The sequence below is a fragment of the Strongylocentrotus purpuratus genome, unplaced genomic scaffold, assembly GCF_000002235.5.
Source record: "Strongylocentrotus purpuratus isolate Spur 01 unplaced genomic scaffold, Spur_5.0 spur5_scaffold_2, whole genome shotgun sequence".
NCBI classification, from domain to species: Eukaryota; Metazoa; Echinodermata; class Echinoidea; order Camarodonta; family Strongylocentrotidae; genus Strongylocentrotus; species Strongylocentrotus purpuratus.
In genome coordinates, this window is record NW_022145605.1 from 18,297,372 (window position 1) to 18,323,850 (window position 26,479).

The 26,479-nt window shown below is 37.7% G+C and overlaps 1 protein-coding gene across 2 annotated transcripts; it reads right to left on the reverse strand.

The window, feature by feature from the left end:
- Positions 1-17,260: 17,260 nt before the first annotated feature.
- On the reverse strand, positions 17,261-25,990 carry LOC100892255 (protein rolling stone). 2 transcript variants are annotated; one of them, XM_030991879.1, is made up of 3 exons: positions 25,841-25,990; positions 20,942-21,170; positions 17,261-19,946 (listed from the first exon to the last, which is right to left on the reverse strand). In XM_030991879.1, exons 2-3 carry the CDS (start codon positions 21,006-21,008, stop codon positions 19,444-19,446), a joined length of 570 nt encoding a protein of 189 aa, XP_030847739.1. In that variant the 5' UTR covers positions 21,009-21,170; positions 25,841-25,990; the 3' UTR covers positions 17,261-19,443. The 2 variants fall into 2 exon arrangements, with proteins under 2 accessions (XP_030847739.1, XP_003726784.1); XM_003726736.3 differs by lacking the exon at positions 25,841-25,990 and adding an exon at positions 25,027-25,834.
- Positions 25,991-26,479: the final 489 nt, after the last annotated feature.

Here is a 26,479-nt window from a genome sequence, read left to right on the forward strand (position 1 = left end):
CTAATATTTCATGTTTACTTGTGAAGAGTCTTGTGGAGACTGACTTCCCCTGTAATGCAAAGGGTGGTAAGTTTCGGGGGGAATTTTCATCGTGGTGGTTGTCCCTAATGGTTCTCCTCACCTTTCATCTTTCCTCTCGTATCAGTACTCACATCTTACCACCCCCGACACTTTTCCTTTTCCTTTTCCTCCATCTACATCTTCAACCTCCCCCCCCCTCTCTCTCTCTCTCTCTCTCTCTCTCTCTCTTGCTTTCTCCCTATCTTTCTTTGCTCTCTTTCTCCTTAGCTTCCCCCTCTGTTCATTCATCTTTGATATCACGTGTGTAGCTCTACAGATGCAGTGTATAATTGTTTTATTCATCGTTTTGTTTATAATATCACTGTAATATCATTGAATTTTTTGCATTATTGTAGCCTATGATGCCAAGCGCGTAGCCAGGATTTTATTTTAGGGGGGCGGTAGTGAGCACGCAAAGCGTGCGAATCTCTTACAGAGCGCGCGTAGCGCGCTCCCTGGGGGGGGGGGGTGCATGGAGGGGGAGTTTCCCCCCTTTGATGTTTCATTAGATTACTAGAGAAAGAAGGCGATTCGTTGTACCGTTCTCGACTCTTAATTTTTGTCTAAATTCAGTTTCTATTGACGTTCAATAAATTATTAGAAGACGATTCGTTGTACCGTTCTGGACTCTTAATCCTTGTTTGAATCAAGTTCCCCTTCCTCCGCGCATAGCGCGGAAGCTCTGACGTTTCATTAAATTATTCGAGAAAAAAGACAATTCGTTGTACCGTTCTCGACTCAATCCTTTTTCTTCCTACGTCCTCTTCCTTTCTTCTTTCTCTCTCTCTCTTTTTTTTTTTTTGGGGGGGGGGCGGCGTTTTTTGGGGGCGACCGCCCCCACCGCCTCCCCCCTGGCAACGTGCCTGTATGATGCTCATTAGTTTTTATATACCAACACCAAAAAATAGTTTCCTCTGTATCACTCAGGGGGCAAACTTCCAATATTTGGGAGAAAATGACACGTTGAGTTGTTATAATGTAGTCATATGTAGGTAGACTTTATTAACCCTTTGCAACCTCCAATAGCACTCACGGGTAGCCAACCTTTTAAAGCTCGCTCCCCCCTCCATAAACACACACACACACATACGCACACACTCATGCAATACGTGTACACATCTGCAATTTTGCAAAAACAAAGAAGCAAACAAGAAAATAAGTTGGGAGAAAAGCAGGCTTACTTTTTTAGTGGAATTTCTGGGGCTGCATTATTTTGATGGACAATTTTCAGCAAGTCAGACCGGTCACTATAATTTGTCAAGTCTTTGTTTTCTAGCCTCACTCTGTAACTTTCCATAATTTGCTAGATGCAGCGTGTCATATCTTGCTTTGTTGTTAACCTTCATTACATTCACACTCTGGTGACAAATGAGGCAAAGCGGTTTACCTTTCTCTTCTACGAAAAAGTAATTCAGAGACCAATCTGATTTAAAGTTTCTGACTTCATCAGAAACTTTCCTTTTCTTTGCAGGTCTCGATGTCTATACCATGTTGGTTGTTATTCCAAATAAAATCAGGGACACAGCAGAAAGAATATCCTAACTTTATTAGTTTTATCTCATCGCACGCGGTGTAAAGGGAAGGGAACTATCCAGTTTGCAATTAAGATACATGAAAAAATTCAACGGCGGGAGAAAGGGCTTGTAAGTTTCAAGAATATTTTTCTATTCACAACATTTGTATATTTACAAACGTTACTGCGTGCGGAAATGAGAGGGAATTTGCGGAGTTTTGTATCAACCAAATCAATATCTTGTGAATGATGAAAACAAATTATGGAAATATAGATAGCTGTGTGTAAATGTTTTTCCCTCTTTCATCGCTGCTATGCGGGCCACATTTGATTCATCAGCTTTCTTTATAATTACTTTTTCAAAGCTCCGCGAGGGCCGCGGTTTGGTTACCCGTGTGCTTATAGGTTGGACTAGCTTTTATAAAAGGTGTACAGTATGACAACTAAAATATAAGAATAATACGCATTAGAAGTATTAGAAAGCACACAAAAAACAAAAAACAAAAAACGACAATGTAATATTTGAAATTAACAGCGGAAAACATCAAATCACTTTAATAAAAGGCATTAAAATATCAAAAGAATAGAAGAGAAGAAAAGATATAAGGAAATTGTTAGAAAGTAAAAGAAGGACAGAGAGAAAGAAAGAAAGAGGGGAGAGAGAAAGGGAGAGGAGAGAGAGAGAAAGAGAGAAATAAGCCATGTCAAGAGCAGTATATTATGAATCGGCATTGTATCTCACAGGTTTTTAAAAAAACTATGTCCCTTTTGCAGCCAACCTCAAATTCTGTAGAACTTTGCAGAAATTATGAATATGTCATGTATGTCCTATCTGTGAAATTTAAACGTTAGCAGTGTCCTTATATTCAAATTATGCAAGGAAACTCGTTTACTTGCGAGACTTCACTGTCAGACACTATTGTCAGTATTGAGTGACTGACTGGCTTTTTCTTCTTCTTTGGTAATAACATAGTACATAACATGAGCTGTAAAAGATTTGTCTACATCAATAACCCACTTCTTGTAATGGCCAAATTAAACTGATTGAATCTTTGCGCAGCATAAAACGTACGACCATGCGATACAATGGTCTGAAAATCAAGACTATTACTTATTGGCTCTATAGCTCCTAAGTCGATTTGACAACTAATAGTCATTATTTTCCCACTTAAAGACATTCTCAAGTCCCATTTTTTCAAGGGGAGTTCTAAATAAGTATTATCTTTCAAATGCCATTGGAATTTAACCTTTTCATTTTTTTGGCCTGCAAAAGGGACGTTGTACCTTTAAAGAATTGTCCTTTTACATACGTTTAAAGACATCGACAGATTTAGCATTTTGAAAAGCAAACGGTAAACTATTCGAGATTTTTCCACTAGCGTATATCTAACAAAATTCTTAAAACATTCAAGATTAGGCTTGGGTAAAACAACATTCAACGTATTGGCAAGTCTAGTGTTAAAACCATATCTGTCAAAATCCATTTCCACTTCATTGCATAATTGTACTGGGGCTTTTCCATGAATACAGTTGTACATTATACATGCTTAAAAATAGTCCCATCTAGTATTAATGGATTGCCATTTTAATGAATTCATTATATTCAAGCTATTAACATCATAATCATAGTTCCCTACGACAATACGTGCAGCTCTTTTCTGTAGTCTTACAAGAATATTTCTGTTTTGTGTGACAGTTTCTCCATACTGAACAAGAATAATCTAAGATTGGCTGTATGGTACATTACAAATTTTGTATATTTTATTCACAATGGAAGAGCTTAAAAATATACTGAGCTTTCTTAAAGAAAAAATCGTATAACTTAATGATTTGGTAAGAGATTTAATGTGGATATCCCAAGATAATTTGTCATCAATTTCACTCTCCAAATATCTGATACTTCTTTGTTCTATTATTTCATTATCAATATGCACCTTCAGACTTAATTTATCGTTACCTAGTGTGTTACTATACTCAACTGCATAAAATTACTCTTATTAGTATTAATACGTTATCTATTTTTTACAATACCATTCATTTATAGCATATAAATCTGTTTGGAGCTTAGATATAATGACATTAATATCCATATCAGAAACATATGAGACAACATCATCAGCGTATATGTTACATGTACACCGTAATCAATCAGTTCTATCATTTAGTTCTATCATTAGTTGAATGATTTGGCAAGAAAGCATATTGGTCAACACTAATAAGATGATTGGTCTGCAAGGAAGATAAAACTGAGACTGAACTTCCTTTTCAAGCAGTTTAGCAATATGATATACGACTGAGTATAATTTGAAATATCATTCTTATCACCTTTTCCTTTATAAACAGGAGTAGTTCTCGCCAGGTTCCAATCATTTGGTAAAAATCCAAAATTTAAACTTTCATTAAAGAGATAATTAAGATAAATATTAATATAAGGAGCTGAGATTTGAAGTAATTTTCTATCAAATTCTAAGATATCAAGGCTACTCTCTTTCGACAATAGAGAGAGATTATATTAGTTTTCCCGGGACTGATTGGTTTCAAGACGAAGATATGTATACTTTCAGGGTGGTTCCATGATAGATCATGATTACTGAAGGTTTCTGAAATCTTTTTACCGATATTTACAAAAAAATCGTTCAATCTATTACTGTCTAAATCAGATGGTAAAACAAAGTCTTGTTTTCCCATTCCAGTAATTTTGCTTAACTCCTTCCATAACTTATTACTATCATTACTGTACCTCTCAGATACTGAGGCAAAATATTCTCTCTTCTCTTTTCGTATGAGCTTGGTGACTGAATTCCTGAGATTTCGATATTTAGTCAATGGATACGGAAATTTTAGTCTATCATGTTTTCTCTTTAAGTACTCTCTTTTATAAATGAGTTTAATAATATTAGAATTCATCCATGGACAGTGCCTAGTTTTAACCCGACATTCTTTTACAGGAGCATTTTTGTTTAAACAAGTTAAAAAAAAAGCCTGTTTCCATTCAACCCACTTTTCTCGTAGGGGAATACAAGAATACAATTCTTAATTAGTACGTCAGAATGTTTTAAATCATCAATAAAAGCATTCTCATTAAAATTCTTATAGTCTTTAAAACGTACTACATTATGAATATTCTTAGAAGTATTGTCAACATTAATACATGTATCTTTGCTACGTCACTTAGTATTATGCTTAACTGGTACAGAAATGAGAATATGATCTAAACATTTAGAGGAGGTGCATGTAACCTTGGTGGGTTTATGGATCAATTACGTTAATGAGAAGAGATTTTCAATCATATTAATAGGATTATCACTTAAACTTGCAGCATCAAACTTATAATCATAATTAAAATCACCCAGTATAACTAGGTCCATGTCTTCAGATGCTAGTTTCTCAAAAATAGCCAGCATATTATCAAAATAAGAAGAGTCAGAATTCGATGGTCTATACAAACACCAAACGATAAGTTGATCATCAGTATCGGGTCTAATAAATAAACTGAATTTGACCCGGGCCGTCGGCTACCCCCCCCCCCCCACCCCTCTCTCTCTCTCTCTCTCTCTCTCTCTTGGCATTGCCCTTCCTTTGCCTCGCTTATTTACCTTTTGCACGTGCAGGCTCGAACGCAGGGGGGGGGGGGGGAGGGGAGGGTGTTTTGGGGTTAATCCCCCCTCATTTGTTTTCTATATTGTTGCTCAAGGGGGGGGGGGGTGCTGAGTAGAAAAAACAACTGAATGCTCCTTAACCCTAATTTATGCCCCCCCCCCTCCGCCTTCGCGTTTTTTTTCTTCTTTCTTTCTGATTGTTCGGGAACGCATACGGATGGCGCCCCGCCGCTCGCTGACTTTTTTTTTCTTTCGAGTCTCGCACATCTTTTAAAACACTTTTTGAAAATCGGACTTACAATTACAAAGTCACGTGACCTTTTATCTTTGTCTACAAAACATATGGAAATGCCACATTTCCTAAAAGAGATTAAAAAAATTGGTTATTGGGTCTTGTTTAAAGTTTAGGTGTTTGTTTTGGGATTCAAAACAGTTGAATTGTAGTTGAAAATGAAATAAAACAACAAAAACAACATGAGTTAAACAAACAGTGAAATACATAAGAAATTACCAAAACAAGAAATAACATAAGGAATAAATTAGCTCTTCCAATTTTATTTGTCGTATTGTTGAAAAAAGTCTAAAAAATACATGTAGTGAAAAAGAATGCTTAAATATAAAGAATGTATGATTTATGAGTAAACAGGTGAATTTTATGACCTTCTTTGCATAAATTCCCACAAATATAAATATTCACGGCCAAATTCTTAGGGGGGAGGGGGGACATAATGCCCAACCGGCTGTATTAAGACCTCAAATAGCCCGGGATTTTAAGGGTTAACCCCCGTTGTATTATTATTCTTATTTGTTCATCGTCTCTACGAATCAAACACAGCTTTTATTGTTAGGCTTTATGAAAAAAATTCAATTGTTGTTAAGAATCGTTTGGTTGCACTCTATAGATTATGATGATGTGTTTGACCTTTTTTTCAATAACAAGATCAAACACATGTACACGTGCATGTACACGCGGCAAACACATGGTTTACGTTGATCAATTTGAACCCGGGCCATCGACTACCCCCCCCCCCCTCTCTCTCTTTCTCTTTGCCTCACTTATTTCATTTTTGCCACGGAGTATGTACATGTAATGTGCACGTGCAGGCTCGTACGCAGGGGGGGGGGGGGGGGGGTAACCCCTCTCAATTTGTTTTCTTTCTTTTTGCTCAAGGGGGGGGGGGGGGTTGCCGAGTAGAAAAAAAACAACTGAATGCTCCTTAACCCCCCACCCCCCCCCCTTCCTCCTCACTGCGAAATATTGGTGTACGCGATTTTCCCATTTCCGGGGCGAAAAAAGATCATTCTGATCCTTATTATCTTGATTATGTTTTGCAACACGTCTATATTGAATAAACTCATGACAAGTTGTCACGAATCATTGTCTTTAAGCTTACTTTATGCATCTGGCTCAAATTTTGCTTGGGTATTTGGTATTATATGAATAACATGGTAAAATTAACTTGTGTCCTTTCATTAGCTAGTCTCATTCATTTGCATTATGTTTTATTAATTCTATAGTTCTAATGTTTTCTGACTGTTTTCAAGACGATATCTTTTTGGTCGATCATGGTTCCATGTAGCTTATTGATATCTCATGATAATTTGAAGGAAAAGCAGTCCAAGCGACGATTTCTGAAGTGTAGCGACAATCGTTCGCCTTTGCTGTTCTTCAATAATATTTGACAAGCAGTATTAATTAATTTTTCAAGAACACATGATAAATTCGTTTAACAGTTGATTCCCCTCGGTGAGAGATATGTTCATCGTCTCTACGAATCAAACACAGCTTTTATTGTTAGGCTTCATGAAAGAAATATGGTCATGCGATTGCATTGTGAAAGAAACGTTGTGAAATCGAACAGAAAAGGTTGATCATCTAGCATAGATGTACTGCAAGGTTCTGGAATCATCAAAATGATAAGAAATTTGGTCCAGTCTTCATACAGTTACAAGCACTATACACAGAAAGATGTATATGAGACCACGCACAGGTGCGCGACACGTGCGTTTTTATCTCTCACACACCAATAGATAAACTAATTTACCAAATATATCAATTAGTAGGCGGTTTCCCGGCAAAAATGTTACCATCATGTATTATTCAAAACATATTCTTTCACATGATTGTTAATAAGAGCTTCCATTTCATTTTTTTGAAATTGGGGCGTTTCCAATACTGGTCTTTACCTTTAAGAAATGTTTGGTTGCACTCTATAGATTATGATGATGTGTTTGATTTTTTTTTCAATAACAAGATCAAACACTTGATAAACATCTATTGCGTCATGCCAATAAGTTCTTACATCAATAAACAAAAATGAGGTGCTATTCGGTGTGACGTACACGTAGCAAACACGTGGTAGATACGTTGAACATCAGTACCGGGTCTAATAAATAAAAGAGAACTGAATTTGAACCTGGGCCATCGGCTACCCCCCCCCCCCCCCTCAGTCTCTCTCTCTCTCTCTCCCTTGTGTCACTGCCCTTCCTTTGCCTCACTTATTTCATTTTTGCCACGGAGTATGTACATGTAATGTGCAGGCGCGTACGCAGGGGGTGGGTGGGGGGGGGGGGGTGTTTTGGAGGTGACCCCCTCAATTTATTTTCTTTCTTTTTGCTCAAGGAGGGAGGGGGTGCTGCGGACACTTTTTTTTTTTTTTTGTCTCGAAATTTAAAAATTTGACATTTTGTTCCGTTGGGGGGGGGGGGGGGTAAGGTCACCTTTTTTAGGTCAGCCATTGGCATTATTTTTTTTTAATAAAAAAAAAATAATAATAATAATAAAGGGGGAGTTTTCACAAAAAACATGCACAAAACATACATATTAAAAAAAAACAAGGGGGGGGGGGTTAACCCGGACCCCCCCCCCCCTTGCGTAAGGGAGGGGGCATGTGAGGGGGCAGCTTGAGGCGTGAAACTATAAGGACCAGTGAGGTTTTTTTCAGACAAAGTGATGCTTGCATTTTCATAACTTGATTTTAAAAGTTCGTTTTCTCTGGCTGCCTGCCGTAGCAACAAGTAGAGTTGACAAAAGACTGAACTTCGTTTCATTGACAATCAGCCATGGCACTCCCAATGTTTACAAATTTAACTCTATAAACCCTGGGCCAGGAACCAAGTTATTTTTCAGTTTTTCCCGCCCGCGCGAATCGCGGAAGCTTTCGACACTTCATTTAATTATTAGAGAAAGAAGACGATTCATTGTACCGTTCTCGACTCGTAATCCTTGTCTGAATTCAGTTCCCTCCCCCCTCCCCCCTGGGGGAAAAAAAAGAAGGAAAACAAAAAGAAGGAAAAAATAAAGGAACAAAAAGAGAAGAGAAAAAAGGGGGAAAAAGAGAGAGAGAGAAGGAAAAGAAGGGAAAGAGGAGAGAAAGGGAAAGAAAGAAGAGGAAGAAGAAAAGAAAAGGGGGAAGAAGGAGATCGGGGGGGGGGGCTCGCCTCCTAGGCTGTTGCCTCCCCCCCCCCCCCCCCCAATCAAAAAAATATGAGAGAAGAAAGGTAATGGAAATAAAATAGGAAAAGAGGAGATAAAGGGAAAGAAATTGGGGAAGAAGAAAAGAAAAGAAGGGGGTATTAGTTGCAATTTTCCCGGGGTGGGGGTGGGGCAAAAGGCCCTTGCCTCCCCCCGCCCCCGCTAAAAAAAAGGGAGAAGGAAGGAAAAGCAAAAAAGGAGAGCTAAAAGGGACCGAAAAAGAGGAAGAGAAAAGAAAAGGGTGAAAAGAAGGGGAAATAGATAATTTGCGGTTAATCCCGCCAACACGTGTGTAAAAGGGTGGGGACTGAAAGGACCTTGCCTCCCCCCCCCCCCCCCCCCCCCCCCCCCACCAGCAAACCTAAAAGAGAGAGAAGGAAGGGAAGGGAAGGGAAAGGGAAAGAGAAGAGAAAGGGAAAGAAAAAAGAGAAAGAAGAAAGGAAGGGGAGATCAGTTGCGATTTTTACGCCAACAAAGTGTAGATCGGGGGAGGGGGGCTCGGGAGAAATCAAATTTAATCGTGGTTTATTTCCAATTCCATAACGGTAGTTTACACATAATGCTGAAATTACATAATTTTCCGAGATTTTTTTTCTCATTTTGTAGTAAATTATACTTTGTTATGCGTTTGTTGTAAAATGACAACTTCCTAAATTTACAGCCAGGCAAGAAATATGCCTTTTGAGATGCCTACATGTCAGAGCCTGCGAAACGGCGGGGATCGGGGGCTTCCAGCTCCCCCCCCCCCCCCTGAATTTTTTATAAAAAAATATTAAAGAGAAATAGAAAGAAAGAGAGCAAGAAAGAAAAAATAGTTAACTGCCAGTGTCACAACAAAATAAGGTATCAAAAATGCTCATCTGACCGTAATTAAACGCCTAAAACCCCTGAGCTTACGGGGCCTCCACCCGCTGGACCCCACCAGGGGCCTATTAAAGGCGGGACCCTGAATGCTTATCTGACTGTAATTTCCGGGGCGGACAAGGTATCAAAATATGTTCATCTGACCGCAGGCGCGTAGCCAGAAGGCGGTGGGGGGCCCCCCCCCCCCCCCCAAAAAAAGGAAGAGGACGTAGAAAGAAGAAGGAGCAGACAAAAAAACATGTTTGAAATTCAGACAAGGATTAAGAAAACAGTTCAACGATCGTCTTCTTTCTCTAATAATTTAATGAAATGTCAAACCCTTCGCGCAGGAGGGGGGGGGGGAGCTGAACTGAGACAAGGATTAAAAGACGAGAACGTTACAGCGGATCGTCTTCTTTCTTAAATAATTTTAATGAAACGTCAAAGCTTTCACGCTTCGCGCGGAAGGAGGGGGGGAACTGAATTGAGACAAGTGTTAAGAGTCGAGAATGGTAATACGAATCGTCTTCTTTCTCTAATAAATTAATGAAACGTATAAGCTTCCGCGCTTCGCGCGAGAGGGGGAAACTGAATTCAGACGAGGAATATTTTCGAGAACGATACAACGAATCGTCATGTTTCTCTATAATAATTAAATGAAACGTAAAAGCTTCCACGCTTCGCGCGGGAGAGGGGGGTACTGAATTCAGACGATGAATAAGAGTCGAGAACGGTACAACGAATCGTCTTCTTTCTCTAATAATTTAATGAAACATAAAAGCTTCCGCGCTTCGCGCGGGAAGGGGGGGGGGACTGTATTCAGACGAGGATTGTTTTCGCCGCCATATCCATAGGTCCCAACCAATTACGCAGCAGGCTTTACCAAAATTGGTTCTAATTATCCGACATATGGATCCTAAAAGTACAAGCACTAGATTCTCTAGACCTAGTCATAAACGAAGAGAAACCCCTGTCACGGCTGATACAACTTCTGCTTCGAAATAAAAGAAAACAAAAAAGGTTTGTTGTTGGTTTTTTTTTCCAGACAGACAGGTGCAGACGTCAACCATTAACCAGGAACCGGGCTCGGGGATCTCCCGGCCCTGGATCTCTCCGTCCTACCCCTACCTTTTCTTGCAAGACTGATTGATTCATTTGTTTCCTTCTTTTGTGCGTGTGGTGAGAAGGAGAAAAAGAAAGAAGGATAAGAAAGAAGGAGAAGAAAAAGGGAGAAGAAGGAGGAGGAGAATTGTGATATTGTTTTGAATGCATGAATGTCTCTTTCATGACTCTTGCCAGCGCCAGTCTATACAGCAGATCTGTGAATTTAAATTAAAAACCCCTAACCATGCACATATTCGTTGTAAATTACATTTTCATTTGCTGAGTGGCCCCATCCACAGGTTTATACATTAATTATCTTTGGCTATTGAGGCAGAAGAAAATCAGAAAGGAGAGGGGTAGAATTTTTAGGAACCCATGTTCATTTCCAATTATCTTTGACCTTGTCTCCTTTTTATTTTGTGCGTGTGTGTATGCAGTCTGCTGTAAGTTTGGAAGTTGAGACGCCAGATGCCAAACCTTTACAAAGCACTAGGGGCTCTCCTAGAAACACACAGAAGGTCAAGTCCTCGCTGACGAGGATTGATGTCTTAAAGGAAAATGTTGTTAAATGGAGATGTCTTAAAGGAGAAAGGAGAGGCCAGGAGAAGGTGAAGAAGGAACAGGAGGAGGAGGAGGAGGAGGAGAAAGAAGAAGAAGAGGAAGAAGAGGAGATGATGGTAGATATCAAACCTCTGAAAGAAGAGCCAGACTCAGAAATGGTAAGCATCAGGAAGAACAAAATCAGAACAAATATATACAGTTTCAAAAGAAAAACAAAAAAAGGTAATGTATATTTGAACCGTCTTTCCTGTTGAAACATTTTGCTTAAAAGTAATACAAAGTTTTGGGAAATTTTGAAAATTGTGTGGATAGTGATTCTTTACAATTTTGATATATTTGGATGTCCCTGTGGATGTAGTACATGTATAAGCACTAGAAAGTTTAGCCCCTAAAACACTTTTGCTTTCGAGAAAGATTGAATATAAACATTAACCGGTGCTCCCGGTAAATTTTGATAAATATCAAATAGCTCCTACGGTCGTACAATGGTAGCTGCGACCATGAACATTTCAGAATATGTAGTTGGGATATATAATTTCCAAACGGGAATAGCTAATCGGTCGATTTCAGTCAAGAAACATTGTTGTATAGCTTAATTAATATCTTGACCTTGAGAGGGAGCTTTACAACATGAAGAGTTTATTATTTACAATTTCATAACTTTAAACTCAATTCCAACCGCGACAACGACCACTGAATATTGTAGGATCGCAAATGCCCCCAATATGTTCATTTGAACCAACTTCATGACCCCATACCAAAACTTTGTATTACCTTTAAGGTAATTATCTTTCTTTGAAAACCAACTTGAGTTTTGTTTTTTCCTCAGGTTTGTTTTTTGTTTTGTTTATTTGTTTTTATAAAATCCATATTTATATGGGCTTTCATAGCTACCTCATTGCTGCATGTTCATGAAATAGCAACCCTGCAACTTCACCTGAAATGTTGAAAAAGAAAGAAACAATAAAAACGATATTCTAAAAACAAAAAGCTTTTAATGTTATATTCAGTCCTATACAGAACAATTGCACTTATGGGTACATCTTGATTTTCTTCCAATTTTCTTTAATTGATTTGGAGCAGTGATCTTGATAAAATAGCAACCGGCCGAACGCAAAATAATTCATCCTGGGTTTTTTTTTTACACAGTATTCCTCATGTTTTCCCGAACAATTTGATACCATGTTTATCTCTTTATGACCATTAATAAGGGAATGAGCGTCCGTTCAAGATAAACGTCCGTGCGCGCGTGCTCATGTAATACATAGCATATATGGGCAACAACATGCCTACACAAAACCCTTATGACTCTTTGGGATGGACGGGAACCCTCAATTTTTTTTCAGATTCGGATAGAGTATGAGTCGGAGATGTGATTCAATGTATCATTTGGCCTTTAAGTATATCGTGTCATCATCATATTGACCTTGGAACGCAAAATTCGAATTTGCATATTATGACGTCAGCATATTTATGGAAAATTGATTGTATCTCTGTAAATATTGATTGATTCTCTTCTTAATTCTGATATCTTGTATTTGAGGCAATTGTCTACAAGTTAACTGCATATTATTTTTCATTTTGATGACATCATCATAGTGAAAATTGCGATTAAAGGTAACTTGACAGATTTGTTTAATTTGCGTGTTAAGCCTGTGGAAGGTGCCAATTTAGTTCAAATCATGGATCTACATGACATTAATCTTTGAGCACTATCTAGCTTATTTGTGCTCTATGTTCTCCCGAATTTTGGTATGTTATAGCTGAGACTATGGGCTATAAAAGTTGTGTCTTTTGTTTTTTGATCAGATGGTGGGATCATGTCGAAATTTTCAATTGAAAGTTAAATTCGCAAATTTTGTAGAACATTGTAGGAATTATGCATATGTCACGTTTGTCATATTTGTGAAATATAAACGTTAGCAGTTTTCTATTATTCAAATTAAACAAGGAAACCCCTTTACCTTCTATACTTTACTGTCAGACACTATTGAGTGACTGACCAATTTTTTTTCCCTCTGGTAATAAAATACATTCTATGAGCTTAAAGGGTACATGAGCATTTGTCCACATCAATAACCCACTTCTTGTAATGGCCCAAAATAATGCGATTGAATCTATGCGCAGCACAATCTAGGTAAACATGACGGGTAGAGCATTTCATGGAAGAAGATGAAATTGTGAAAATGCATTCTTTGTTATGTCAATTAGGGTCAAAGGTGTAACTGCTTATTGTATGGGGTCAATTGTCATATATCGTCTCAATCTATCTTCCATAGATCCATAATGGTCAATATACTACACAGTTGAAACTTTTCATATAGATAGACCTTAAAGGTAAAGACCAGTTATGGTCATGCGATTGCATTGTGAACGAAACGTTGTGGAATCGATCAGAAAAGGTTGATCATCTAGCATATAAGTATTGGTGTGTACTGCAAGGTTTTGGAATCATCAAAATGATAAGAAATTTGGCCCAGTCTTCGTAAAGTTACAAGCACTGTACACAGAAAGATGTATATGGGACTATACGCACACGTGCGCGACACGTGAGTTTATCTCTCACAGACCATGTAGATAAACTAATTTACAAAACATATCAATTAGTAGGCGGTTTCCCGGCATAATTGTTATCATCATGTATTAGTCAAAACATATTCATTCACATGATTGGTAATAAGAGCTTCCATTTCATTTTTTGAAATTGGGGCGTTTCCAATACTGGTTTTTTGACCTTTTATAGGAAGAGCATTTTAGAAGATAATATAAAATCGTGAAAATACATTCTTCATTATTTAAAACATTAGCATACGTATAACCTAAATTGTCAAAGTGACAAATTCAAGTTATTATCATTCCCATTCATTATTCTGCCATTAATTTGTTCGCAGGATATCTCATGAATGAATAAAGCCATTATCATGAAACTTGCCATGATGATTAATATTAGCACAACTTAGAATTGTGACACTTTTCAGTAACTCAAAATCATCGTGACGTCATCCAAGCGCTATTTTGTGGAAATCAACTTTTAATCATATCTTCATAACGAGTCATCAAAACTGAACCATATCTAAAACACATGAACTTCAGGTCAAGGTTCGACATAACATCTCATCAAAATCCGCGCGCGTCTGAATTTTAAAATGCTCAAATTCACTTTTTAATCAAAACAGAGTATGTTCTAGGCCATTTAAAGAATTTCGAAATTTATGCACGCGCGTTTTTGCGTGTAACGCCATTACACAACAAAGAAACACAATTTTTTGTTCTTTCATGATATTTCATAACGGAATGGGCGTCCGTGTAAGATAAATTGCCGTGCGCACGAGCACATGTAATACATAGCATATATAGGCAAAAACATGATTACACAAAATCCATCACAGCTCTTTGGGATGCACTTAGACCCCCGATTGTTCTTTTATTTTGATTATATGAGTCGGAGATATGATTTCATTTCTCATTTGACCATTAAGTACATTTCAACGTCATCATAATGGCCTTGGAAGTCAAAATTTGCATATTATGACGTCAACATATTTACAGAAAATGATTGTATCTCTGCAAATATTGATCAATTTTCTTCTAAATTTTGATACGTTGTAGCTGAGACAATTTTCACAATATTATTACTAATAGTTGTTCATTTTGATGACGTCATTAGATTGTTTGCTTAATATGCGTCTTATGCCTATGGGAGGTGAATGATACTACATTCCAGTCTAGACTTGTTCATTATGTTGCGTATGTAGTGCGTCGAAATATCAGTTCAATGATTGGTATGCTCTGCAATCAGGCGAAAATTTGAGCTTGTTTAGTAAATTAATCATATAACAATTGTCTATCGAATACCTGAAGGGGCGCTATACCACTTTTAATCATTGTCATCGTCATTTAAATCAAATAAATCATCATCATTAATATCTTTATTATCGTATTTATGAATATTATCATTAGATCATCATCGGCACACTTTCATGATACAAAAATAGCATACGTATCACCTAGTTCGTCAAAGTGACGAATTAAAGTCTAGTTAATTTCTGTTTTTCTTGTCTTCTTCCTTGAGGCATGCACTACTCAAGTTATATTAAAGAGAGCATTAATTTATCGTAGGTCGTCTAAAGAGAAAAGACCCTCCTGAAATTTTAATCATGTTGTGTGTTTGAACAAATGGGAAAGTTTTCCGCTACTCACCCTACATCATAGAGATTCAGCCAAATTGAAGAGCCCATACCTATACAGTGTGAGTCAATAAAAAGTTAACACCTAGAAATTTGATAATTAAAAAAAAAAAAATCATTTATGAACTGTAAATTATTATACATCTTATAAAAGAGTGTTTTTTCCCCAAATCTTTTGGTATCATTTTTGTGTGGTATGTAGCTGAATGACTAGGAGACAATATAAAGAGTACAAAATTCAACTTGTGCCAAAGTGATGCCTAGGTATGCTGTTTGAATAAAACAATTGGGATTCGGGTATTAATTCGATCTTTGCAGATCCAAATAACATCCCTAACAAAATTAATTAGGGCACACAAATCAAAACACACACATAATTACTTTTTTCCAATACTTTTTTTCATTGATTCCAAACATTACAAATACATCTTAGAAAAAAAATACAGTTGTTTTTCTTTGACATGAATTCAAAACATTTTCGTTACATAGATTGTACAATTGATAAAAACAAAAATGAAATCAATTGTAACATAAAAAAAATAACCCCATCCAACCAAACACACTATTACCCCCCTCCCAACCATGCGACATACACACCACCCGACCACACTTCCACCCGACCACACTTCCACCACACTGTTCCTAGCCTCAGAATACCCCAAATTGGAGCGACAGACAAACAGAAACAATCTATTTAAAACTTCTTTTTTTATCATTTAAACGAGGCTACAATAGCCACAATAGCCCAGTGTTAAAATTCACGAAAACTTTACTTGTTCCCTGGCACTTCTGTCAATGTAAGGCCAATTTACCTGCCCTCCCTGCAATATTCTTTATATTTTTTTCTTCCCTGAATTCCAACACTTCTTTTTGAAACTCCCCCAAAGACAATATTACGGACTTTCCCCTGCATCTATATATCCAATATTTCATTGCAAAAATAATTGTATTAACAATCTTTATTCGTTGGGAATTACCGGACAACCCTAAATGAATATTTATCCAGTCGATAGATCTTAATTCCCTCAGCTCAAACTTAGCTATAACATTTTGTCATAATCTTTGAACATGTACACACTCCCAGAACAAGTGTAAATATGTTTCTATCTTTTGCTTACAAAATGAGCACAAGTTATCTACAACAAAGCCGAATCTTAATAAATGTTCTCTAGTATATATCGCTCTATGAAGCAGTTTATATTGAATTTCTCTTAGTCTGTTAACAAGAGTAACTTTCCTAGGCCTACTAAATATTTCCCTACATACCTCTTTGAAAAAATCTGAAAATTCCCGTCCATCATGAAACTTCAAGACAAATAAATTGTGTAACTTCTCTATAAAATATTCATAAACCTTCCTCGATAATACATCTCTGAGGAGCTTCACAGTATTGTTAAACTACATTCATACTCTTTTACATCCACTAAACTCCAGTTTTCCTTTTTTCCCGCTTCTCAAAAAAACTTCCCCAATATTCCATACATAAAAAATTTCGAGTTTCCTTTTAACCCTTAATGTTGAAAATGAGATATTGCCCGCATGCCATTTTCAGCAAAAATATCTTGAATTGAAATTATATTGCGTGTAAACAACTCCTCATCAAAAATCTTTTACTTTTTCAATAAGAAATAAATAATTGGATTATTCTTTCTTCAAAATTCCTACAACCCATTAATCCTTCCCATGCTTTGATCATTTCTAAATAGAACTTTAAAAATAAATCTTTCCCCTACCATCTTGAAGCAGAAATCAAATTATAGCTTCCATCTCATAGATTTTTCTCCGCACAATAGTTTTTTCACCCACATTACCCGTTGGGTTTTTACAAACGAGTCAAAATTGGTCATTCGTAACCCTCCTTCATTATAACCTTGATACAATATTAATCTCTTAATCCAAACACCGTAAAGTCCCTCTCTTTCCACCATCTGAGAAGGCTTTTAATCTGCTTAAAATCTCGTTATAATTCATTTCCTCTCTTATTCTGACGTCTAACGCAAAATAAAATCCCAAAATCTTAATTTCTTTAACCACATTTCCGAAGGGAGGTTTTTCTGATTTGTCTTTGCTTTTCCCCAATTTCATAATATTAGTTTTTTCCGCATTAACCCGTAAACCACTTATTTTCTTAAATAACGTATAAATCTCCTTTACTCTTTCTACAGATTTTTTATTTCTAACAAATATTGTCATGTCATATGCATATAAATCTTGTTTGACTTCAATTCCTCCAATATTAACGCCTTTAATAACCTCATCATTCCTCACTACTGTTATCAATATTTCAATAGCGAGAATAAATAAATAGGGCGGGAGTGGATCTCCTTGTCTTACCCCTCGCTTAATATCAAAATAACCAGTAGCAAAACCCCCAATCATAACACAGCTACTTATATTACCGTAAATAATTTTTACCCACGTACAAAATTAGGGACCGAACCCAAATATTTCTAAGACTCCGAAGAGGAAAGTATGAGATACGGAATCGAATGCTTTTTCGAAATCAACCGCAATCAAATAACTACAGGCTTTATCATCTGACTCCTCATTAAAAAAACAGAACATATCATCAATAATTAAACGTACCGCTTCTCCACTATTACGATTATTCATAAAGCCCACCTGGTCTACGTGTATGACTTCCTCAAGTACTCCCTTAATTCTTGTAGCTAACACCTTTGACAACATTTTGTAAACAACATATAATAATGTAATCGGCATATACTTTGTTGTGTCTTTCCCTTCCTTCCCAATCAAAGTAATAACCCCTTGTTTTTGGATAATCTCCCCATGACATAACCTTCATTTAAAGCATCTACCGAAATATTTCCGATACTTAACCAAAACGTAAAATAAAATTCAACTGTAACTAAGACCATCATTGCCAGGAGACTTGTTTAATTTCATAGCCTTATAGCACTCATTTTTTGTTATTTTACCTTCACATGCTTTCCTTCCATTTTCACTCAGTCATCAGTCACATACACAGACACACTTCCACGCACTCGCACAATGCAAAAACACACGCAGCCAAGTCTTTATTAACCAATGAACATTTCTGTAAAATCGCAAATTTCCCATTAACTATCAAAATGGAATTGAAATTCACTAATAATATGCCACAATATGTGTGTGTGTGTGTGTGAACTTACTTCTGAAAAAGCATAAACAATGCATCTCATTTGATACATTCAATTCATCCTCTCACTCTAATAATTTTGCGCAAGTCGATTTTTGCACTCTCGCAAACAATTAACGCCTCCTGTTCATCCAAGCGTTAACACATACCACACAAAAATGATACCAAACGATTCAGAATATCATACACTCTTTCGAAACATGTATGGTAACCTTTCGTTCATAGCTGACTGCAAGGTCACTGACGGGTGGTTATCTCATCAAATCAGCTCTCAATAACAAATAAGAAAAGGGGGTCATGGGGGAATGACAGGCAAGTAGCTAAAAGTAGTAAAGTGGGAAATTTTAAACTTTAACCAGTCTTCTTTAATCATTCTGCTTTCCTCTACAGTAGTTTGCTATCAAGGTAGGTTTTCCCTTCAAAGGAGAACTAAACCCAAAGACTAAGTGTAGGTATTCCGAAAACGAGATGAATTCATGCCTTTTGATGCACAATAAACCTTATGAACGTGTACAAGAGATATAAATAAAGATTCCTTGGCATGACATGGGCGCAGCCATTTTCTTGGAAAATTTGACGTAGCATGGCAGTTGGAGTTGTACATGTATGATGCACCAAGCTTTAATTGGAAAGACTTTTGAATTCAATAACAAAACCTACTTTTCAAGGAAGGAAAATCATACCCGAGAGTGTAAAATTTACTCTCAAGAGAGAGAGAGAGAGAGAGAGAGAGCAATGGAAAGAGAAGGGTGAGTTAGGGAAAGAGACACAAAGAGAGGGGTGGGTTAAGGAGAGAGAGAGAGACAGAGACAGAGACAGAACGAGGGAGAGAGAGAGAGAGAGAGAGAGAGGGGTGGGTTACAGAGAGAGACGGAGCAAGGGAAGGAGCAATATGAAATTAAAATAGCTATAGAGAGAAAGAGAGACAGAACACTTTTTTAAGCATCAAGCTTGGTATAGGGTCATCTTTGGTTCTCCAGTTCAACTTCCAAAACTTGATGGCTGTAATAAACCGCGTCATCTGGTCGTACTTCATCAATGTAGCGATGACGCAGTGCGTATAAACCTTTCAACGCCGCCTGGGCCATCAGCGTCGCAAGACAGACGCCGATCACCGACGCGACGGAGATCCCGGGATAGTTCCCGAAGTCGATGATGGGGTATATGAAGGGATTCCCGGCGGGGTCCGTACCACCGGCCGCCCAGTAGATCACAGCGAAGAGCAGGTAGAAGAAGAGGTAGGCGAACGGGTAGACGACATGGACGAAGCGGACGATGACGGTGGTGAGAAGAATGTCAACGAGACAGATGACAGCCGGTAGGAGGTGGATGGTGACATCGAGGTATACAGGGAGCTTCTCAGACATCAAGGGGCGGAGTGCGGTCCAGTATACGACGGTGACTATAAGGGAAACCGCGGCGGATATGTTGAGAAGGAACCACTGGACCTGCTTCCGGAAAATACCTGTGATGAATGACGATAAAGTACCCAAATAAAGTTATTAGGTAAATAATAAAAGTAACCTTACAAAAGAATAATACCTGTAAATATTATCCAGTTTCACTTTATTTTATACTGCAGTTGGAAGGGAGACTAAAGGAGACAATACTGCTCACACGTTGGGCACAGTCGTATTTTTAAAAGTATGGATAATATATCTGCCAAATAAATACATGTATGTTTATATGTATACATTAATCCTGATCGCAAAGACTTGAGAAAAATCAACCTAAGAAATGTTCAGTTATATACCTTGTGCATTACACATTGGAATGTGCGAACATTAATTCAAAATGACGTACATGTATTACGGAAGAACGAAAATGATTTCTAAAAGCTGTACAAGAGGCCGGGTATTGAAATCGCCCTTGAGTTGATTTTGCGAATGTCTTTGCGATCGTGTCATTTATTAAAGTTACTCAGTAACATTGTTGAAGGTTGATTAAAAAATTGCGTAATTTTTGTACGAAATGATACTTGTTATCTTCCTTCTACTGTTCTAACCCTCTAACATGCAAAAAAACCTTGAACAAATTCTCAAACCACAAAGATATTAATGATTTTCTACGAAGGCGTCACTGTGCAACACCCTCTAATAGTGATTATCAAAATTCTCCCAACCATTTTTGAACTTTCCCAACTGTTTTTCCATGAAAATGAGACAAAAGACAGGCTTTTTAAAATCCTTCAACACCTAAATGTCTGGAATGGTATGTAGAGCCAATACATTGCTTTGTGATCATTGCATTCACCTAAAATGCAATTAAATTGTAAAAATGTAGTTGGAAAAATTAAGGTATCGATCAGATCAGTTTTCCCCAATTTTTATCGTTAATAATAGTATGTTTTCACTCAAACTTTCAGATTATCTTTAATTGTACATCTAGCATTGAAATCACTATATTAGCACCATTTTCTCTCATCTTTACAATGTTACCAAGTCCCTTTAAACTTCTTACCCTTTCCTATGCAGCCGCCAATGCAATAGCAGCTTTTGGTTGTGAGGGTATTAAAACAGGCAACCATAGCATAGAGTGTGACCACTATGTAAGTCCAGTCCGTCAAGTAGATGAGAAATTTGACTCCTAGAAACTCGGCACTGCTTACGCCAAAGAAGATCAGGAAGGCGAAGAAGTAGAGAGCCAAAATTAACCGATATGTAGCGTAGACTATAAATGGCACACGTTTCTGTTTGATAGAGATAGAGACGGATGGGGGGGGGGGGGGGGGGGGGGGGAGAGGGAAGGGAGAATTGGTTTTATGGTTATAATTTTCTTAATAAAAAGAACTACAACTTGTCCTGAAACCGGACGAGAAAGTACACATGATTATAATCCCCGAACGATTACTACGTACTCAGACAAAAAAAAAAACGAGTACAGTTATCCCATCACAAATACTCAGTCAACTACCTTGTAGGACAACTGTCTCGGACAACGATCTCAAGATAAAATTCTCCCAACGACAATCATCAAATGACAACTAGCCGGACAACTAGCCCCAAGGACAATTACCCCTCGACAACTATCCGGGCAACTACCCAAACGTAAACTATCTACGATGACAATTGCCCCTTGACATTTATTCAGACAACAACCCCAAATAAACTTTTCCTCAAGGACAACAACCCGGCCTTTGACAATTAACTATAGGCTACCAAAGTGCCTATTTAATATGCAACCATCTCGGACAACTCTCCGTAAGGCAATTACCCCGGAATATTATCACAGGATTATTACCCCAATTACTCCTGCGACAATTGCCAAGTTATTACTGTCTATTATATATACTGTTTTCGGCGTTAATTGTCTAGAGTGAAGTTGTCCTTTAAGATAGTTGTCCGGGGATAGATTTTCTTTGGGATAATTATCCAAGCTGATATGGCTGTTACGGTTACAGGTTTTGTAGATTAATTTGATTAAATGTGAAGATTAGCTGTAGGGGTAAATTAGTTGCCCTGAGGACATTTCTTTTCTTTGGGGGCAGTTGTCCGGGGTGCATGATACTCTTTGTATTTATAGATGTCATGATTCGGTTTCAGGATATGATGGTGTTTGCGTGCCTCCCGAGGGGTCACAGTCATGTAGAAATACTGTAAGCATGCGTGACCACAGGTTTCCCAGACACCCCCTAAACGAGGATTTCTTCCGATGCCACAATACATCCACAATGGGGATTTCGCGTGGTTTTTCCACCGAATTAACCATGAGAGCTAGAAAAATACCGCTAAACGAGTTTACCGGTGTGTACAGCATGATATGAACCATTTTGAAGAAAAGAAACCCTTTTTTCTTAAAATTGGCCCCAAATGGACGTTTTTTGAACACCTTAATGCGGCACGAGGACCGCGTCCACCCCTTTATACGAGTTTTCTTGGTCACGCATGCTTACAGTATTCATATAAAACTCTTAGCTGAGCTGGAGGAGTAGCTTATAATAATAATAATAACAACATTTATAATGCGCACATATCCACCCCAAGAGATGCTCAAGGCGCCTAACAAAGTAAATACATTGAAATTAAGAAAGTACATGAGAAGTTACGTAAAAATTTAGTAAAATTGTCCGAAATAACTGCCAGGGGTAATTGTCCATGGGGCCGTATTTTCCGGGCTAAGTCTGGTAAAAGTGGGCAAGGTCAGTAAAAGGGGACAATAAATTTTGGTATGTCACGTCAGGGGCGTACGGCAGGGGGGGGGGGGGGGGGGGGGTTTGGGGGTTCAAAACCCCCCCCCCCCTTTGTAATTTTTATGTGTGTAAACCCCCCTAAAAAAAAAACAACCCCCCCCCCCCCCCTTGGGTTTTTTTTTTTTTTTTTTTTTTTTAATTAAAAAAAAAAAAATTATACCCACGGTTAACTAAAAAAGGTGACCTTACCCCCCCCCCCCCCCCCCCAACGAAGGAAAATGTCAAATTTTGAAATTTCGAGACGAAAAAAAAAAAAAAAAAGTGTCCGCTTGCCCCCCCCCCCCCCCCCCCCACCCCCCCCCCCCCCCCCACCCCCCCCCCCCCCCCCCCCCCCCCCCCCCCCCTGAGCTACTTTTCGGCTGGCTGAGTCGTTGCGATTTTTTTTGGACTCCAAAAAAAAAAAAAAAAAGTGACCGCCCCCCCCCCCCCCCCCCCCCCCCCCACTGAGCGACTTTTCGGCCGGCGCGATTTTCAAATTTTCGGGAGCAAAACCCCCCCTTGAAAAAATCCTGCGTACGCCCCTGTGTCACGTAGTAGGGCCTATATACATGTAAGTCTTGCCTGTAAGGATATTGGGGAGGTATTATAGTTGGGAAATTAAAGTCGTTTTATCATAATGGGAAATATAGTATATTTTATGATTATTATCAACATCGAAAGTATTATTAGTTTTGCTGTGGTTGCCATCATTTTCATTATGATTGTTATTTTTTATTATTATTGATATCATTATTAGTATTATTATTTTATATAGACTACAAATTATAGGTCCATATATATCTCTTCCTATATAACTCAATTGAATAGGTTGCAATATTCATCGAGGCACAATAGTACTGAGCACTATATATTTATATGGATATGCCCGCATTGTAGTATACATTGATTTATAAAGCTATAAATGTGAACTTCGAATTATACTGTATAATCTTCACAGCAAAGAAGGAAATCGTAAAACTTAACCCTAATAAGGCCGGGGGTCATTATGGTCCCCCCCCCCCTCCACGATTTTTCCGATTGCTCGGGAACGCATATGAATGGCGCCCCGCCGCTAGCTGACTTTTTTCTTTCGAGTCTTGCGCAACTTTTAAAAGATTTTTTTTGAAAATCGGACTTACGGTTACAAGGTCACGTGACCTTTTGTCTTTGCATGTCAGCCCGAAAATCGCTCATTTTCGTGATTTGTGTACAAAACATATGGAAAAGTCATTTTCCTAAAAACAGATCAAACATGGGTTATTGGGTATTGTTAAAAGTTTAGGTGGTTGTTTTTGGAGTCAAAATAGTTGAATTGTAGTAAGAAATGAAATAAACTAACAAAAACAATGAAATACATAAGTTAAAAAACAATGAAATACATAAGAAATTATCAAAACAAGGGATAACATAAGGAATAAGCTGGCTCTTCCAAATTTTTTTGTCGTATTATTATTCAGAATGGTCTAATGAATATATGTAGTGAAAAAGAATGCGTAAATATGAATAATATATGATTTACGGGTAAAAATGTGATTTTTATGACTTTATGTGCATAAATTACCATAAATATGCAAATGAGTAAATTAAAAAAAAAATTGAAATGATCATATTATTCTATACACTTAACTTGACATGCGTGCAATTTTTCGCGGCGATCGGCCGCTTTGCAGCCGAGATCTTAAGGGGGCCCATAATGCCCCCCGGCCGTACTAAGACCTCAAATAGCCCGGCCTTTTTAGGATTAAGATATCACTACAAATAGAGTTAAACATACAATTTCAGGTCGACCTACGAATATATATGGTAACTTGTTCTGTATTTCATATTAATTAGTGCTATTTAGTAATTAACTCCGAACTTGCATGTAAACATTCATTATTTTTTCGAAGAACCGACCAACTGTAAAAAGATACCATGCGCTTTTTTACATCACGAATATTATATGTATAATCATGTACGTACATATACGAGACACTGCATGAGTAACGGAATGATAATATGCATATCTACGTTTGGTAGTCAACTTCTTACTGAAAGAATAATTAATTGTCCTTCGCACTACCCCCCCCCCCACCCCCAGCAATTAAGGTGTTACTTTTATACCCGGAGTACAATAATTCTCTGTACTATCTGGATTTGTGACTGTGTACCACAATATCGCACAGTAGCTGACAAGAATTGTGAAACTATATTATTCAAAGAAGTCTCTTTATAGTTTCGAAGCATGCACATCAGCAGCTAGGAATAACCTATTGCTCTTTCTCTATATGAGCATCGGCCATTCGGGGTTCAATCCAATTACGACACTCGGGTAGAGACCGATGATATACAATGGACTCAGTTTACATGATAATACTATACAATTATGTATACTTACATGCTGTCTCAACACATCGTCCAGGCAATCACAAGTCAACTTGAAATCGACCTTCCGGACCGAGTACCATTTCCTTGACGCTTCCTCTTCGCTCATGTTCAAGGTTTCAGATCTCAATAACAGATGTATAAACAAGTGAACCCGAGTCGTGCCAAGATATTATTCACAAGACGACCATGCATAGGCCCTATATCAGTCTTACTTATATCAGCATACTAGAGGTTATATGAATCGCTTTAGTTGATCGGACCACACAACTTCTTATAGTCAAACAAAAATGACGCATCCAGTTTGTCATGAAAAGAAAGCACCTGAGGTACGTACTGATAATATATTGCAGTTTCCTTCAGCTTTATACACAGCAGCAGCAGATATATACATACTGTTGTGAGTTGAGTGTGTATGTGTTTTCTCGTCCATATCAGAGGCGCCGTTGTCGCCATTATATAATACTCAGAAAATGAGACGTCATGCGGCCATATGCAGTTCGGTTAAATTATGAAAGCAATTAATGCAGATAAAATCATGATGGTCGATCGCATGTGCATGATATTATTGGAACCTGGCTATATGAGCCTTTGAATTTGCTTGAGCTAGTCGTACGTAATTGCTGGATACACTATGTCTATATATATATACTCTCGATGGCGGCTATTTTCTCATCATCATCAATCACCATCAATATTTCAGACACAGGAATAAGGATCGAAACATTATTATAATCGGACATGATCCAGGATATGGAGCTATCATCACCATGCTAAAAAAAAATACAGCAATTCAACGACAGAGAACTGGGTAAAGTAGGTATTACCTGGAAGTTTCTGTTCCCTATAATGATCGCGTGTTCAGATAGAGTCTCAAAGATGACTGTGCAACAACATTGTGTAACATTACGTAATGGTCTCCCTTAGATAATTATATAGGCACTTAATAGGCATACAAAGAGGCGTGCTGTACGTACAAATAAAAAACGCACTTGCAGATCTACACTGTATAATCACTATTCTACAGAATTATCATAAAAGGACTTCAAATTATCGGGGATATTAAAGGTAAAGATTAGTTCTGCATGGTCATGCGATTGGATTGTGAAAGAAACGTTGTGGAATCGATCAGAAAAGGTTGATCATCTGGCATAAAATATTGGTGTGTACTGCAAGGTTCTAGAATCATCAAAATGAAAAAAAAATTGGATATGAAATCAGTCTTAGTAAAGTTCAGCGCTGTACACAGAAAGATGTATATGGGACTACGCGATAAATTATTATATCTATCCGGACTAGATAGATATAATAATTTACCAAAATATATCAATTAGTAGGTGGTTTCCCGGGAAAATTTGTATCATCACGTATAAGTCAAAAGATATTCTTTCACATGATTGGTAAAGAGCTTCCATTTCATTTTTTGAGAAGGGGGCATTTACCCAAAACTGGTCTAATACCATGTA